The sequence below is a fragment of the Sus scrofa genome, chromosome 13 (assembly GCF_054392235.1).
Source record: "Sus scrofa isolate SSC_HxYL_T2T_F1_AM1 chromosome 13, Sscrofa_HxYL_maternal_Yorkshire_Landrace_v2.0, whole genome shotgun sequence".
NCBI classification, from domain to species: Eukaryota; Metazoa; Chordata; class Mammalia; order Artiodactyla; family Suidae; genus Sus; species Sus scrofa.
The window spans coordinates 209,134,839-209,150,268 of record NC_139395.1 but is presented as its reverse complement, the minus strand read 5'-3'; the positions used below and the strand labels follow the sequence as shown (position 1 = coordinate 209,150,268).

General features: G+C 39.1%; 2 protein-coding genes and 1 long non-coding RNA gene across 3 annotated transcripts in view; all 3 read right to left on the bottom strand.

Moving 5' to 3' along the window:
- Positions 1-3,934, bottom strand: part of LOC100625168 (keratin-associated protein 13-1-like) — a 28,945-nt gene extending 25,011 nt beyond the window's left edge. The window contains exon 1 of the mRNA XM_084989991.1: positions 3,739-3,934. Coding sequence (XP_084846117.1) covers positions 3,739-3,934 — 196 coding nt within the window. The remainder of the gene's footprint in view (positions 1-3,738) is intronic.
- A 465-nt stretch (positions 3,935-4,399) lies between these two features.
- LOC110256473 (uncharacterized) lies at positions 4,400-11,357 on the bottom strand. The gene is made up of 4 exons (XR_002338028.2): positions 11,063-11,357; positions 7,126-7,214; positions 5,727-5,880; positions 4,400-5,581 (listed from the first exon to the last, which is right to left on the bottom strand). It is a non-coding gene; the product is annotated as an uncharacterized LOC110256473 (long non-coding RNA).
- Positions 11,358-13,990: 2,633 nt separating this feature from the next.
- Positions 13,991-14,724, bottom strand: LOC100625858 (keratin-associated protein 13-2-like). Its single transcript, XM_003358913.6, has one exon. It carries the CDS (start codon positions 14,609-14,611, stop codon positions 14,081-14,083), a length of 531 nt encoding a protein of 176 aa, XP_003358961.3. The 5' UTR covers positions 14,612-14,724; the 3' UTR covers positions 13,991-14,080.
- Positions 14,725-15,430: the final 706 nt, after the last annotated feature.

Genomic DNA, 15,430 nt, shown 5'->3' with positions numbered 1-15,430 from the left:
AAAATATACTGAGTCATTTGCATCCCAGAAAAATCAAAAATATGTCCATGGATGAGTTACCATAATCAAGAAAAAGTAACATTATTAAGAATGGGAGACGAATACAGCTCATATCTTAATGTCAGACTTTTTTCCCTATTGGCAGGTAAATACATTTTCCTTCTCAGCAACAGTCAACTTTCAGCGTATATTTTAGTGTCAGTCTGCTGGTGAGACATTCTCTCAGTTTACTGTTGTCCGAAATTATCTTCAGTTTTGAAGCACATATCTGCTGAGCATAGTATCCCAGTATGAAAATTACATTTTGAGAATTCTGAATGTTTCATTCAGTTATCTTTGTAACTAATTCATATTTCAGTCCTATTATTATTTTTAAAGGAAATCAACTTTCTTTCTCAAGTAACTTAGAAATGTTTCTCTTGTCCCTGGTGTTCTTCAGATTTAGGTATGTGTGGGTGTTATACTTTCTTTATTTATCCAACTTTTAGTTTGCAGCATTGATTTGACTTTGTTTTAGGAAAGTTTTAGCATTTCCTCCCTATTATATTTTTGTGAGGTCCCTTTGCATTGTTTCTCTTGATTCTTCCACACACACAGCAAGGACTTGGTGTGGGTGGTCTGGCAGGGGACTATTCCAGCTGGGAAGTGCTGCAGTGGCACCAAGATAGAGCCAGTGGTTTCCCCATGTAGGTATGGAGGCAGGAAAGCTCTCTAGGCAGGGGTGTATCTTCAGGACAGAAGCAGCTAAGGGTCAAAATCAAACTCAAGTCACAGCAGTGTATAACAAATCTTATTTACACCCTCAGAGAGAGAGAAGATCACCCTGGAGTAGGAACTTGCAGTTTATTAAAGCAAAAGTATGTTTTCAGAGAGAGAGAAAGAGTGCATGTGCCTATGCATGTGGGTAAAATGAGAGCCCACCTCCCTTTTACAATTCTTTTTATATCCCCACTCTGTGGACCTGAGCGGACATCCAATTTCTCCTGTCCCCAGCCCCCTACACCCTTCATAAGAGCTGAGTGTTTTTTGGTCTCTGTATGGGGCATATTGGATCTTCTGACTGGTTTCATGCAAGACCTTTATCTGCATGGGAAACAGGTTATATAGAGGCGAGGTGGGGAATGGGAATTTTCCTTCCCTTCCCTAGTAGGTATTGAGCTCCCCAAATTGCTTAAGGTCCGGGAAGTGCATTATAATGAGACATGGCCAGAAGCTTTTGGGTTAAATCTCCTTGAAGAGGACTTGAAGCCTGTAACATTTTCTCCTTCGTTCTCTCTCTTTTCTGTTTTTAGGACTTCAAATACATGTTTGTTAAATTTTTCCACTCTGATCCATATTCTCTTAAACTCTACTATCTATCTATCATTTTCTTCTCTCTCTATGCATTTGTTTAAATAAGTGGTTCTCAATAAGGAGAGATTCTTGTCTTCTGTCCCCCAGGGAATATTTGGAGATATTTGGAGAGAATTTTGATCGCATGACTGGGGAATTCTCTGATCTGCTTCAAGTATCCATTTCCTCCTATTTAAAATAACCTGAATTTTAAATATATACATTTGTCACAAATCTATTTGAGGTCCTAAAGAAATAATGAATAGCGTATTCTTTGAACTTTGAATTTAGCACTAATCATTTTTGTTTCTCAGTAAACTATTTAGCTTAGTCTCCTACGGTTTCATTAAATAATTGGCCCATGAAAGCTGAGAATGTTACCACAAGAATAAATACATCATTTCTCCAACTTTACATTGAGATTTGAAAGAAACAGTCAAGGCTGCTGGTATAAAGGGCTTTTTAGTTTCCATCTGTGCCGAGACCAGCTCAGCAGGATGGGGCTGAAGAATGAGTGCTGTGAAACTTAAGGAAAAAAGTTAACATAAAACAAGACACAGAGACATTTATCTTAAGTAATGGTGGGAACTGGGAGACTCAAGGTCTCAGGGAGCAAGAGCCCTGTCACAAGAAACCACACTGCTTTTATTGTGCTCTCTAGGATTACATCAAGTGAGGAGGGGGTTGTAGATGCAGGATATAGGGGTTTTTTTTTTATTATTTTAAATGTTCTTTTATTATTTTAAAAGTCACATAGCTGGTAGATGGTTAAGCTTTTACTCTGATCTTTAGGCATTTAACAATCATTAGCATTTGAGTTAGCTATCTATGCATAGCATTTCAGAGAATCCTCACTGTGCTTCCACAAAGGGCATGCCCAGGTTTGCACCTTGGTTCTCTTTGCTAATGCATATTCTGCCAAGGACTGCTCATAAAGCACTTGGGCATGAGGGTCCTCTTTCTCATGTTCTTTAGAGGACATATCATACTTGTACAAATGGTGTGCCAATCTGCACAGGTCGTGCCTAGACCAGCGCATTATGTCCTCATTCAGCTGACCCTATGAATAATTTATGCCTTCAAGTCTTTGTTCTTAAGCTTAAGTCATTTACCAGCACTGTGACTGTTTTTCAAGCAGGAATATGGGGTAAAATAAAGCAGGACAAGATGGAGTTTTCAGCAAAGAGGCTAAGAAAATATTGTAGAAACATGTTTTGTGACACATCTATATTTAGCTTGGGCTTAGGAAGCATTGATATGGAATCACAGACTATACACTTCCCACTAAGAATCATTGTCCATATTTTCTCACAATATGGAAAAGTGTATTACATCAGAAACATGAATCTGGTCATTTTTTAACAATATATATTCAGTAAACTCAGAATTGATTTAATGCTCATGTACATTTTTAAATTTGTCTTTTATTTAGTTTTTCTTTCATTTATTACTCTTACTGTGTAAATCTAAATGTTTTTCTTATTCATGAAACTCCCCATGAATCTGTCAACTCACAGTTGCATCTTTTCTGTTTGCATAGATAAGACCCATGCTCTTTAAAAGAATCAAGATTAATCCTGATTCTGAGATTTTCATTCAAAAAAAACTCTAAGGCTTCAAAACATGGATGCCTAGTAACTATAGTTTAAATGGGAAAAAATCCATTATCCAAATAAATTAGATCAAATCTGTAATTTTTAGGCTTCCAAAATTTACTCCCACATGCATGCTGGGTTTTTATTTAGAGCCTGCTAAATCTAACTCAACACAAAGTCTGGTCAAAAATGTATAAATAATCATATAAAAATGTTTCAATGCCAGAATGAATTAGTTTGTTGGATTATCATCCTTTTTATGTATTTTGTGCAGATAATAAATTACCATAAATTCCATTGGTAATGCTGATATTATACTTATTTTTGAAGTTAAGATCATTAAATTCAAGATTTAAGGAATCAGTCTGTTAGCCTGATGGAAAGAGATTGGGTAAGGAACTAGTGATCAAAGACTAAGATGATAGGTGCCAATGGAAATAATGAGCATGAACTTTGAGTAGGCATTTTGGTGACTTTGTTTAGAAAGTAGTGGAACTCAACAAATTGATCAGTAGAAGCCAGACACATAGGTAGGTGGGCTACAAGATGGCTAGATGCTCCTAGATTGAGTGGCAGAAACTGGGTACATGGCCCAAGGTAGGGAAGCAACAGACCCCATTAATTCAGGGGGTCTGAAGCCACAGATTCACAGTGAGTAGCAACTTCTGGATCCAGAGCTCAATGAGCTGCAGTTGCTGGACCTAAAGCCCAGAACTAGAGTAAGTTATCCAGCAGGGACTGTAGAGTATTTAGATCCTTGGACAGTAGCAGGATGCCTGGCAGGGACTGGACACCAGGTAGCTTGTCTGACACCTGGCAGGCTCATAGTGGGTCTCCTGGCAGTCACTGTAGAGAGATGAGCCCTGCTGGCAGGTGCTGAGAGAGCAGAGGTCAGTGTTATAGACCAGGTTGCTTGTATAGGAAGAGCCACAGGAGGAGGCTGGGTAGTTCAGGTGGTCCCCAGGGGAGCAGGAAGATAAGTTTACAGAGCAGCAGTTATAGGGCATCTCAATGGGAAATGTGAGTTCAGCAGAATTGCCCTGAAAATATACTGAAGTGTAAGGTCATCTTGTGGACTGAGTAATTTATATATTCTTGCCAACTGGTATGGAACAGTACTGGTTCAGTCCTCTCACCTTTGGACCCCTTCCCTGCATATATGTAATTCATTAATCTTCTCTGTAATTGTGGTTGACTAACTTCCTACTAATTGCATTTCTGGGTGCTATAATTTATTATAACATAAAGCCAACAACCATTTCTACAGAGAAATTCTAGGACAATTTGTTGGTAATCTTCATCCTGTCAAGCCCAGGAAAGCCCATTCTTTACTCCTTGGACCTGACTTCATGTATCGCTTTTCCAGCTTTGCTCTGGGATTTTTTCCTGTCACTTTTCTACTCTGTCAAGTGATCAGTGGCATAGCTTTGTTTTTTACAAGGATGCTTCTAATGATTGATTGTACTTGTCACTACTGATTCATATTCTTCAAATTTATTTTCCATCTATCACATATTATTATACAGTGCTTCTCACATCCAATGAAGAGAAGACAAACAACATATAATGAGAAATAGCTAGAAACAGACAGAAACCAGGCAAATATTTAAAGACAGAGCAACTTCAGGAGACTGAATTGGGTTGGAGTCACAAGAAAAGATTGATTTGGACCATGTGAAGAGGCAGTGGGGATAATGATGATAGTGTGAGAAACTGGGGAAAAGGATGAAAAAACAGAGATTTCAAGTATCTCTTCTACTTGCCTTGAGACTATGGAGTTAAATGTCATTTAAAACACACTGTTTGAAAGTGAATATAATTTATGTATTTTCTTATATTTGATATTATAAAAATTTTTAAAAACACAATCTGGAGTCTATATCCTAAAACAAGTCAGGTTCTCCTCTGCCTGGAATGTGAATGATTTTTGTGCCCTTTCCTGTAATTTCTTTCAAAAATATAAAATGTTTTTTCTTTTGTCACCCTGTTCTCCATTTTATTTTATTTTTTCTTCTGAATGATACAATAGCCGAGTGCTAATTTCCAGCGGTTTAATTACATCAGATAAGCTTGCCCTGAAAGAAGCACAGAAATTCTTTAGGCTGAAGGAAAATAATCTTAGAAAGAAAAATTACATTTTAAGAAAGAATAGAAAAAATGTTTGCTCATTGGATTTTCTAGGAAGCAAGCACTGAGACAGGAATAAAAGGAAACAATTTTGTAAGAGAGTAGCCCCTGTGAAGGATAAGTCACTCTACCACCTTGTTTTGTCATTGATAAGGGGCTGCCATGAAAAAACTTCACCTTAGAATCTGGGGCAGATCCAAAAGCAGCCAACAGGAAAAGGATGTCAGCCAACCTCACTTTCACAGCTGGTTAGCTACTCCTTTTATAAAGTGATGTGATGTGAGTTCCAGTGTACCTGTCAGATTCCACCATTTGCCACCTAGACATTCAGCTTATCAGGAGAGAGATTCCCCAGGGTCTCTCTCCCTGAGAGGAAATGTGTAAGAGTGAAGTCAGTGACATGAAACGCAGACCTTGTCACTGCATGTGATCCTAGAGCTGCAACAGGCACTCATTCTCTTCCTCCTTTACAATCCATTAGAAATTTGCCTCATCCTCAGTTACCACCTCTGTTGGTCTCAGTGGATCTGTTGGTGATATTACCCATATCCTTAAACCAGGAAGTTTTGAGAGCCATCCAAGTAGATCAGCTGAGCCCCACGTATATCCCCCCCACCCACCCTCACTGTGTGACAGTAACCGTCTCACTACCTTCTAATCAGGGTCACCTACCCTTGGATTAGATGACATCTCTCTCTCTTTTGCCTGTTGATCCCTGAAACCAGGAACACAAAGTGCTCAGCCAGTAGCCATGACTGTAGTTCAATGAGGCCCGTGTTATGTCCTTTAGTAAGTCTGTCTTGAGACCAGAACTTGAAAACTCCCACTGCAGAAATAAGAATCAAAAAGTTCTTAAATTGGTCATTGGAAATAACAGTAAGTTGATATTTGCAACCCAGTTTTGAGAGTATTGCCTCCATTTTCCAAGAAAATTTCAGCTTTGCTGTCACTGGGACAATTTAACACAATATTGGACACATAACTTCAGGGTCCTATGGGTTTTTGGTTTGTTTAAAGTTTTATTGAAATATAGTTGATTTACAGAGTTGTGATTTCTGCTCTACTACAAAGTGATTCAGTTATACCTATACATGTATCCATTCTTTTTCAAATTCCTTTTCCCATATAGATTATCACAGAATATTGGTTAGAGTCCCCTGTGCTGTGCAGCAGGTCTCCATTGGCCAATCATCTGATATACAATATAACTTGTGGATCCCACTTCTTGCTGTCTCTTCTATGAAGTGGATACCCTGATTGGATGCTGCATTGTAAGGAATTCCATGCAGACGGATTAGGTTTTTCATTAGTTCCTGAATAATGGTGCTGCTGAGGCTGACAGCAGAGGTTTACTGTCAAAAGGTGTTTGAAGATGAACCACTCATCATTTCAGGGCAGGAAGGGGTCATGTTCAACTTGGAACCAAGTGACCAGTTAGTGTCCCTGAGGAATAGTAAAATACTGGGGGTTTAGCCTCAGCCTCCATTGCTGACAGATGGAACACTTGCTGTGGCATTAATTATATCAGACTTGTACATGGTAGCTTATGTTTTTGGAGGCATTCATGGCCTCTGTGGTGGTCACAGGCTCATCTTGCCAGCATTGTGGAGACTGTTATCAAAGACAAGAGACATCAACTAAAAAAGTCATTTTGTCTACTTGATTTTTTAGTCCCTCTTCCATGGTAGATGCATTGTGGTGGGCGTTAGGAAGAAATGATCTTCACACTTTGGACCTCTTTCATATGTCCACTCACATGTCTCTCAACCAATTTTATGTTTTTAATATTCTAATATTCCCCCTTCCAGGTCTTTAGCTTGTCAGGTGCCGAGACCTGCTCAGCAGGATGGGGCTGAAGAACGGGTGCTGTGGAACTTAAGGAAAAAACCAACACAAAACAAAACACCAACACAAAGCAAAACACAGAGACAGACCTGGTGGACTCAAGGTCTCTAGAACCAAGAGCCCTGCCTCAAGAAACCACACCGCTTTTATTTTACTCTTTTGATGAGATCACATGAGGAGGGGCTATGGGTGGATAATCAAGCAAGATTGGAAAAACATGTCTCACATCGCCCCCTTTTTGTTTTTGCAGGAGAACAAAAATAGATCTTGCAACTTCTTTTCTTCATTACTTCTTAAATATCTCGCTTTGTGCATCTGTAGACAGAACACAAGTCCAAGTCAAGTCTCACATGGAACTCCTCAGGCTTCAGCTGTGCCCAGACTGACCAGTTTCCAGGGGTGGCCAGAGCACCATCGTCAGCACTTTCTGACGATGGTGAAGGGAGTCTCTGGAACTTGACCATGAGGGGATTCTCGAGGAGCTGCACAGCCTCCCAGGTGTCCATGTCAGCCATGGATGCAGACCTCCTGACCATGATGTGGTAGCAGAGGATGGTTCCACAGGGCAATAACTGTAACCTTTGCAGCAGTTGGGGTCTATGTGACCCTTAATTTACAAATGTTAACCAATAGCCACATCAAAGAATGTATCAAAGCCCGTATTCTCAATCCCCACCCCTGAGTTGGAGACTCTAACTGTGGGAAAAGGGGCGACAGGCGCTCTAACTTTTTCCTGCTGAAAAGGGGCATCGTTAGGGAAAGCAGTTAGGTCTCCACTCATGGGATGGTCAAGTGGGCCTTGATACATTACTTTGGATACCCCTTCTATCAACATTTGAACATTGATGGCACTTAAGATGTAATGAAGCAAGAAATACAATTCATTATACAGGGTCTGAATAAAAGGATCAAGATCACAATGAATATGGTGAAAGAAACATTTTCACCAGGAGGAGGAGGTCAGCTGGTTCCACAGGGCAGCTCCAAAAGCTGGAGCTGGATAGGACAGCTCATGTATCTACTGTTGAAGATCTAGCAGGGAATGAGACACATTCTGTGAACAATTAGGAATACAACATTTAGATTTTATAATAGCAAGGCCTCAGTTAAGGAAATGCAGAAACCTTGGTTAGGCTCCATTGGCATATATTCCCCCCTCTTTTTAAAATTTTTTTTATTTTATTATTTTTTATTTTGGGGGGCATTATATTAACCATGGTCTGTGAAATAACAGATTGTGAACTGAAAGGAAATAATATATTGTTCAGAGTAACCTGATACTTTCCATGAGCTTCTGCATTAATTGCCAGCTTTTAATACTAATAAAAGAAAAGCTTTACATTTGACTGACATACACTATCATTTTGCTAAAATGTGAGGGATTGCTGAGTAGTTATGTTGTGAGCCACATGGAAGTCCTCCATTGCCATGTGAATTGAGGCTTTAACCTCTTGCAAAATATCTCTTTCTAAAAGATGAGTTGCACTCTGGAACTATCAGGCATTGAGAATGGATTCCCAGTCACAACTCAAAGGTTGTGTAAAAATTTTGTAGCCGGCTTGCCAGAAACATGAATATGGCAGATTCATGAGGGAAGGACCCAGGATTGGAGAGAAGGACTGAAAAGTGGCTCCGTATTCAGGAGGAAGTCAATAGGCTGTCTTCCTACATTTAGAGTCACCCAGGGCTCCTGAGTGGTGATAAGGACAGGAGCCGTTATGGAAATGGCCCGCCAGTCCTGATCCTGGGCCTGAGGGGTCAACCACAGAGACCTTCGTCTTCAGGGGCAGTCCCTCCTCCAGCGATCTCCCCAACATATGGGGCACAGCTGCATCTAAGGGCATTCCCATTTAATGGATCCCTCTTTTCCACAGAGGAAACAGGCTCTGGGCATAGGTCTCTGCCCTAGTCCTCTCACCTTGAAAACTCCCAGTTTGACTCCCTGTAGCACCATAACTAGAGCCTCAACCTTTTCTCTGTCTCTCTTCTTGTTCTCCTTTCATTCTTCCTGGCCCCAATTATAACATATTTGAGTTGCTACTCTGAGGAGGTGCTCCAGGTCCTGATTAGAGCCAAAAGCCAATTTTTAGAGCTTTCTCCATATATCTGGCACCAATTGAGCTATGAATTTATCCTTAGGAATTATTTGGCCTTCCATTGTTTCTGGGTTCCTTGGTATATGTTTTCTCAATGTCTTTCTGAGTCTTTCTAAGAAAGTTGATGGACTCTCTTGTTCCCCTAGTAAACCTCCAATAGTTTTTAATGGGCTTTACTTGTGAGGCTTTTAATCCCTCTCTTATACAAGTAACAAAATGATTTCTATGCCAATTGTGGTTATCTCCTTCATCAACAAACCAACTGGGATCACTCATAGAAACCACCTGACACCCTGTGGGGAATCTTGTTCTATCTCTTCTAACCTGCCTCTGGCATTTGTAGCATCATTCCCTTCATCTGTCCCAGCTTTGATTTGAGCAGTTTCAAAGACATTATGTATATATATTTTTTTTTCATTTTTTTTCTATTTTTTCTTTTTATTCTTGTTGGCCTGATTGGCTGGAGACTGTCCAAGAGAGTAATTCATTAACAGAACACAGAGGTTGATGGCTCATACAGACAGAAATCGGCTTCCCCTTAGGGGACCAATCCCATACATTTCCATAGGAACCATTAAGCAGTATGACCCCCTCCATAGCCCTGCATATATTCCAATGAATTTGATTTTTCATTCTCTTGAAGGTACATAAAGTCCTGTCAGGCATCCCCATATTAACTGGTTCCACCTGATGGTAAGTGACACTCCAGCCTGTAACTATTTGGAGTGAGAGGCTTTAAATTAGCCATTGCTTAGGCTAACATTGCGGCCTTGAAGGACTCTGTCCCCACTCCCTGACAGGCCTTAATATATTCAGCAATATTAGCTTTTTCTTTTAAAAATCCTATGGCCTTTTTGCAATCAGTATTTACATTTTCATATGCTAACAATTGGAAAATAGTATCAGACACCTCAGAGTTAGTAATTTGTCATTTTAATGCCTCTTATAAATGAGCCAGAAATTCAGTATAAGGTTCCTTTGGGCCTTGTAGTATCTTTTGAAAAGAAGTATTTATTTGACCCTTAGATTCAATTTTATCCCATGCCATCAAGCAACATTGCCTAATCTGTTCAATAGCTAAATCATTCATTCTCATTTGATCTTGAAGATTACTCCAAGGAACAATCCCTAACATCTGTTCCATTGTAATTGGAAGATTTTGAGCCTGATTACAATTAGCAGTAGTTTGGGCATGGTCTTGCCACCAAGACTTAAATTGTAAATATTCACTAGGTGATAGCACAGCATGGGTTAAGTTATGCCAATCAGCAGGAATCATACAATTTCCTTCAGCTACTCCCTGCATGATTCTTTTTGTAAAAGGAGAATTAACACCATAGTTTTGAATGGCTTGTTTTAATTCTTTAAGAATTTTAAAAGGAAAGGGCTCATGAATGAACTCATAAACTCCATCAGAGTTAGTGGGATCAATGCCTGGAACTGCTGTCTCCCTGACAGTTACTGGAAAGGCTAAACGTATGGCATCCAAATCGCCTTCCTTTCAAGCCTGTAATATCCCCTGTTGAATGGATGATAGATGGTGTTCAGGGATAATGCTCATTTTCTTTGCAACCCTAGAAGTAGAGGCTTGATGAGTCCTCATCACCTCACTCCTAATAGGAGGCAATTGAGGAATATCAGAATCAACAATTGGAGCTGAAGGCTCAGGAGCCAAATATTCTCTATGATAATTTTGTTCAGGGACTGCATATTTAGGTTCCTCCAACAAAGGTGCAACTCCCCTTCTTCCCCTCTAAGTCCTTCGTGGTCTTTAAAGGTTCTAAAACGGATTTAATTAAGCTCCAGGTACTCCAAATAAACACAGGAACTGAAACACCCTCATCATGCAATATCCTAAGTTCCATTCCTATGCTTTCTCATATCTTTCAATCTAACATTTCTAATTTGAGAAACCAATCACAACATTTCTCAATAGTCTGAAAAAGTTCCAAAAGCTTACTTTCACTTATTTTTGCACCCCCTTTTTTAAGGAGTTGTCTTAACAAACAAATGTAAGGACTATAGTTTCCTGCAATTACCTTATTTCCCATTTTATCCCATAAATACCTGAGAGAGGGAACGTATCCAAAGGATTTTTTTAGCGTGGCCATACAAAATTTCTCCCTTCTTCTCAGAGCTCCACAGCACTTACAATGAATAAAAATTCTTGCTGTAGTCACAGTCCTTCATTCTTCGCACCTGCCTGTTTGCCCGCCACACGTTGGATGCCACTTGCCAAGACCAGCTTAGCAGGATGGGGCTGAAGAATGGGTGCTGTGGAACTTAAGGAAAAAACCAACACAAAACAAAACAGAGATAGTAAAGGTGGGAACCAGGGGACTCAAAGTTTGTAGAACCAAGAGCCCTGCTGCAAGAAACCACACCGCTTTTATTTTACTCTTTTGATGAGATCACATGAGGAGGGGCTATGAGTGGATAATCAAGCAAGAAGATTGGAAAAACATGTCTCACAACAGATGATCAAGAAGATTGGAAAAACATGTCTCGTGACAGTCAGGTCAATTGCCACTGTCTAGGAACTGGGGTGGTGGGGGGAACAACCATATTTTTCTTTTTATACAAAGTGGATAATCAGGTGCTGGACATAAAATTCTACCCATGGAAAAAATATTTTTCTCACCACAGTGTTCAAAGTTATCCATGCAATGAGGCAACCCATTTGCAAGCTTAGCTTAGGCTTTTCCACTCCTTCTTCAGCTGGTCATTTGAAATGCCCAACATGAATACACATGTGATCTGAGAAAGGAGTGGTGGTACAATGCTAGTCAGTGACACGGGGGTCTGGGTTTTTGCTCATGTTTCCTGCTTTCTTGTTCTGCTAATGCTCATTTCCCATAGGAGCTATTTCCATCTTACGGTGGATTTTGCTGAGTCTTTCTGAGTTTATGACTTTGCGGTTTTGACAGAAAACAGCTTTTGATGGACAGCTGCAAAGGCATGGTCACTTGTCTCACGGTCAAGTTTTGTTTTTCTTCCAGACCTAAGTAGTATCCCAGCATCTGATTTTCCAAAGGCATGTTAATTTTCCACTGAAGATTATAAAGTTTTGTGCTCAACTTTATTTGCCTGCATTGTTATATTCCCAGAGGTTTGTAATAAAATCCATGTTGCAGTTTTATTTTATTTTTTTCAGTATGACAGATGTTACCAATACCATATGGTCTGTCAGATTGTTTGGCCCAACCAGTGTGGTTGCTTGCATCTGATCCTTTTCTGTTCCTGGACTAAAGGAATCTGTCTATATCAACCAGAGAGGTATTTCTACCTGGGGAGGATGTTTGTTCCAGGACCCAAAAAAAGCCTAGCAGGCACTCTGCTTCTTTATTTGTAGTAGGGGATAAAACAGTTTGTTATATATTTTGTATTATGTTACATATTAAACATTAATATAATTTGAATAAAATAAGGGGATATAGTGATAGACTATTTTACATACTATTTTACATACGGTTTATTTTTTACAGAATTTAAGAGCATGTAACCAGGTAGAAGATAGAGTGAAAGTGATGAAGCAGAAAGCTATTTTAACAGTATGAATAAGAGGAGATGAATCCTAAGATTAATGGGGTCCAAAACTCAAGATATCCAAAAAATGAAGTAGAGACCTAATATCATCTCTAGCCTGATTTTCCATTACAAAGCCACACAAATTTTAATTTGATTTTCAGTAATTCCCTGAACATAAGTACCTTTGTACCTCTCTGCTTTGTACATTTTACTTCATCTTCTCAAAATTCTCTTTATTCCCTCCCACACTGCATGTGTCTTCATTCCTTATATTAGTCCTTCTCTATCATAAAATCCTGGATCTTGGTTTCATTATAAGACTGGGACCTATAGTGAACACATGATCCTCTTTGACTCTTCATTTCCTCAAGTGTAAAATAACTAAGTTCATAAATTGTGTGTTTCTCATGATTCTTAGAGCGATTTCAGAAATAATAAATGTAGGAAAATTTTTCCAACATTGCTCTTTATCTCTGTGTAAAGGTACTGTCTTTTTTGTTGTTTACTTTAGAACTTATGTTACCCCTCTTAGAGCTATATTGCTTTCTGAAATATTTGACATATAAAATATCAGAAGGGACATATAAAACATGGAAAGAAGGGATGAGATGTTCCTTTGAAAAACAAAGGAAACAATAATTTCTGATGACATGAAAGACTTGATTTTTCCAGCCATGTTTAGTTTCAATCTTGGATATTGAAACTCTACATATCATGAACCCAATTAATTCTCACCAAAATAACTCGCTTCCTCTTTCCACCTGTGAAGATATTACATACAAATTACTCAGTGAGAAGAAGGGAGATAGATCTTTAGGCCACCCAATCCTGAAGCAAAGAAAGCACTTTAAACTAATGTACAATCTATCCATGTAACCTAAAATTTTTCCTCACTTGGTTGTATTTTCCAAGTTCTTTGTTTTTCTCCTTCTTCCATCAAAACATCAAGGCCTCACATCCTTCAAAATGTGCTCTACACCTATCCTGAGATTATTATTCACATAAACTCTAGGCATACAATGCAAGGATAACAGAAATTAGCCATTTGAAGAAGAGAATGTTTAATAAATTAGTTTAAATTCACCAATATTAGATTTCCAAAGTTTGCTCCACTCCCAGAGGTAAATTTTAACTGAAATGCACCCCCACCAAAAAAAGCAAAATAACCCAAATCTTAGCCAGTTAAAACAATAAAATTAGCAGCATATTTGGAAGCCAGAATTAACGTTTATTACATAATATTCATTTGATTTTTTATCTATTTTATGAATAAAATACAGAACAGGAATTACACTAATTCATTAGCATTAATCATTGTTAACATGAATTCACCAATTTGTCTAATAATATATTTCATTCATTTTACTAATCCATTAATTCATCCAATAAAATTAATCATTTAGTTCAATATCTATTGCAGACAGTTTTTTGTTTGTTTGTTTTGGTTAGTATCTTATGACTGGAAAAAAGTGAAGAGCCATTGTCTTTCCTGAAGATTATGAAGATGATAGATGCTCTGTTTAGAGGTTGGACATATGGCTCAAAACATCTGAATTCTCAACAAGCTGATCTGTGGAAGCCAGATCCACAGCTTGGTCTGTAACATGGTGACTGGCAGCTCCTAGAGACAAGGCGGGTTGGATAGCAGGATCCAGATCCAAGCCTCAGGGAAGGGAAACCACAGACTCTATAAGCCAGAGGTCTGAAGCCACTGGATCCACAGCCCAGTGAGTAACAGCTTCTGGATCCATAGCCCAGGGAGCAGCTTCTGCTGGACCTAGAGCCCAGAGACCCAGCATAAGTTGTCCAGCAGGGACTGTAGAATGTGGAGGTCCTTGGGCGGTGGCAGGATTTCTGGCAGGGAATGGTCACCACAGGAGATGTCTGACACCTGATGGGCTCACGTCGTCGGATCTTTTGACAGCCTTTATAGAGAGAGGAACCCAGCTGGCAGGTGCTGGGAGAGCAGAGACCAGTGCTGTAGACCAGGTTTCTGGGGTAGGAAGAGACACATGAGGAGCCTGAGTAGCGCAGATGGTCCCCAAGGAAGCAGGAGGAGAAGTTTCTAAAACAACAGTTGTAGGACATCTTGAGAGGAGATGTGAGTTCAGCTGAGTGACAAGGAAGAGATTTTGAGGTTTAATGTCACCTCCTGGACTGGGGTGTTTTTATACTCTCAGACATGGGTGTGGTATTCTACACAGTCACCTTTCTCATGCTTGTAATCTCTCATTCCCATATGTGTAATTCAATATTTTCTGTAATTGCAGATGAAAGATTCCTTTCATCTCATATTCATGGGTGAATTCACCATGTTGTTAAAGCACTAAGCTAATGACCTATTCCAATGTCACAAATTCTATGACTTCATGTCATTACTGCCATCTCATCCCGACCAGGAAATCCCCTAGGAGAAGAGGAGCCAAGATTCTTTGTGCATTTATTTGACTGTATATTGGCTAGGGGAATACTTAGTTGTAAAGAAAAAGGATTACCCAAGTGTATATATTTTTTTCTTTGTGGAATAGATACATCCTATTTGCCACTAATCATCTTCTTTTCTCTAAATTTATTTAACTGTCTAAAATTATTTTTACATATTTTATTGTATATGGCTTCTCAAATTTTTGTAGATATGAAAGTAGATAAGATAAACTGGATGAAGAATGTGGTGTATCACAGAAAAAAAAAACAGTACAAGTGTTTAGAGGCAAAATGATTCAAGACATCTAACAGAGACTCATGGGATATTCATTTATACATATGTGAAAAGATTCAATGGTCAAATACTCTTGAGGCAAGAGGAGATAACTAGTGACTCTAAGGGATTTTCCAGCTCTGTAATTAAAATGAAAAAGTTTAATATCAATACACTCTATACTTTTGTATGTAGATTATCCCTTGTGC

What these genes read in the sequence shown, in the direction of transcription:
- LOC100625858 (XM_003358913.6), bottom strand. Translation starts at nt 14,611, where the DNA reads ATGTCCTACAACTGTTGTTTTAGAAACTTCTCCTCCTGCTTCCTTGGG.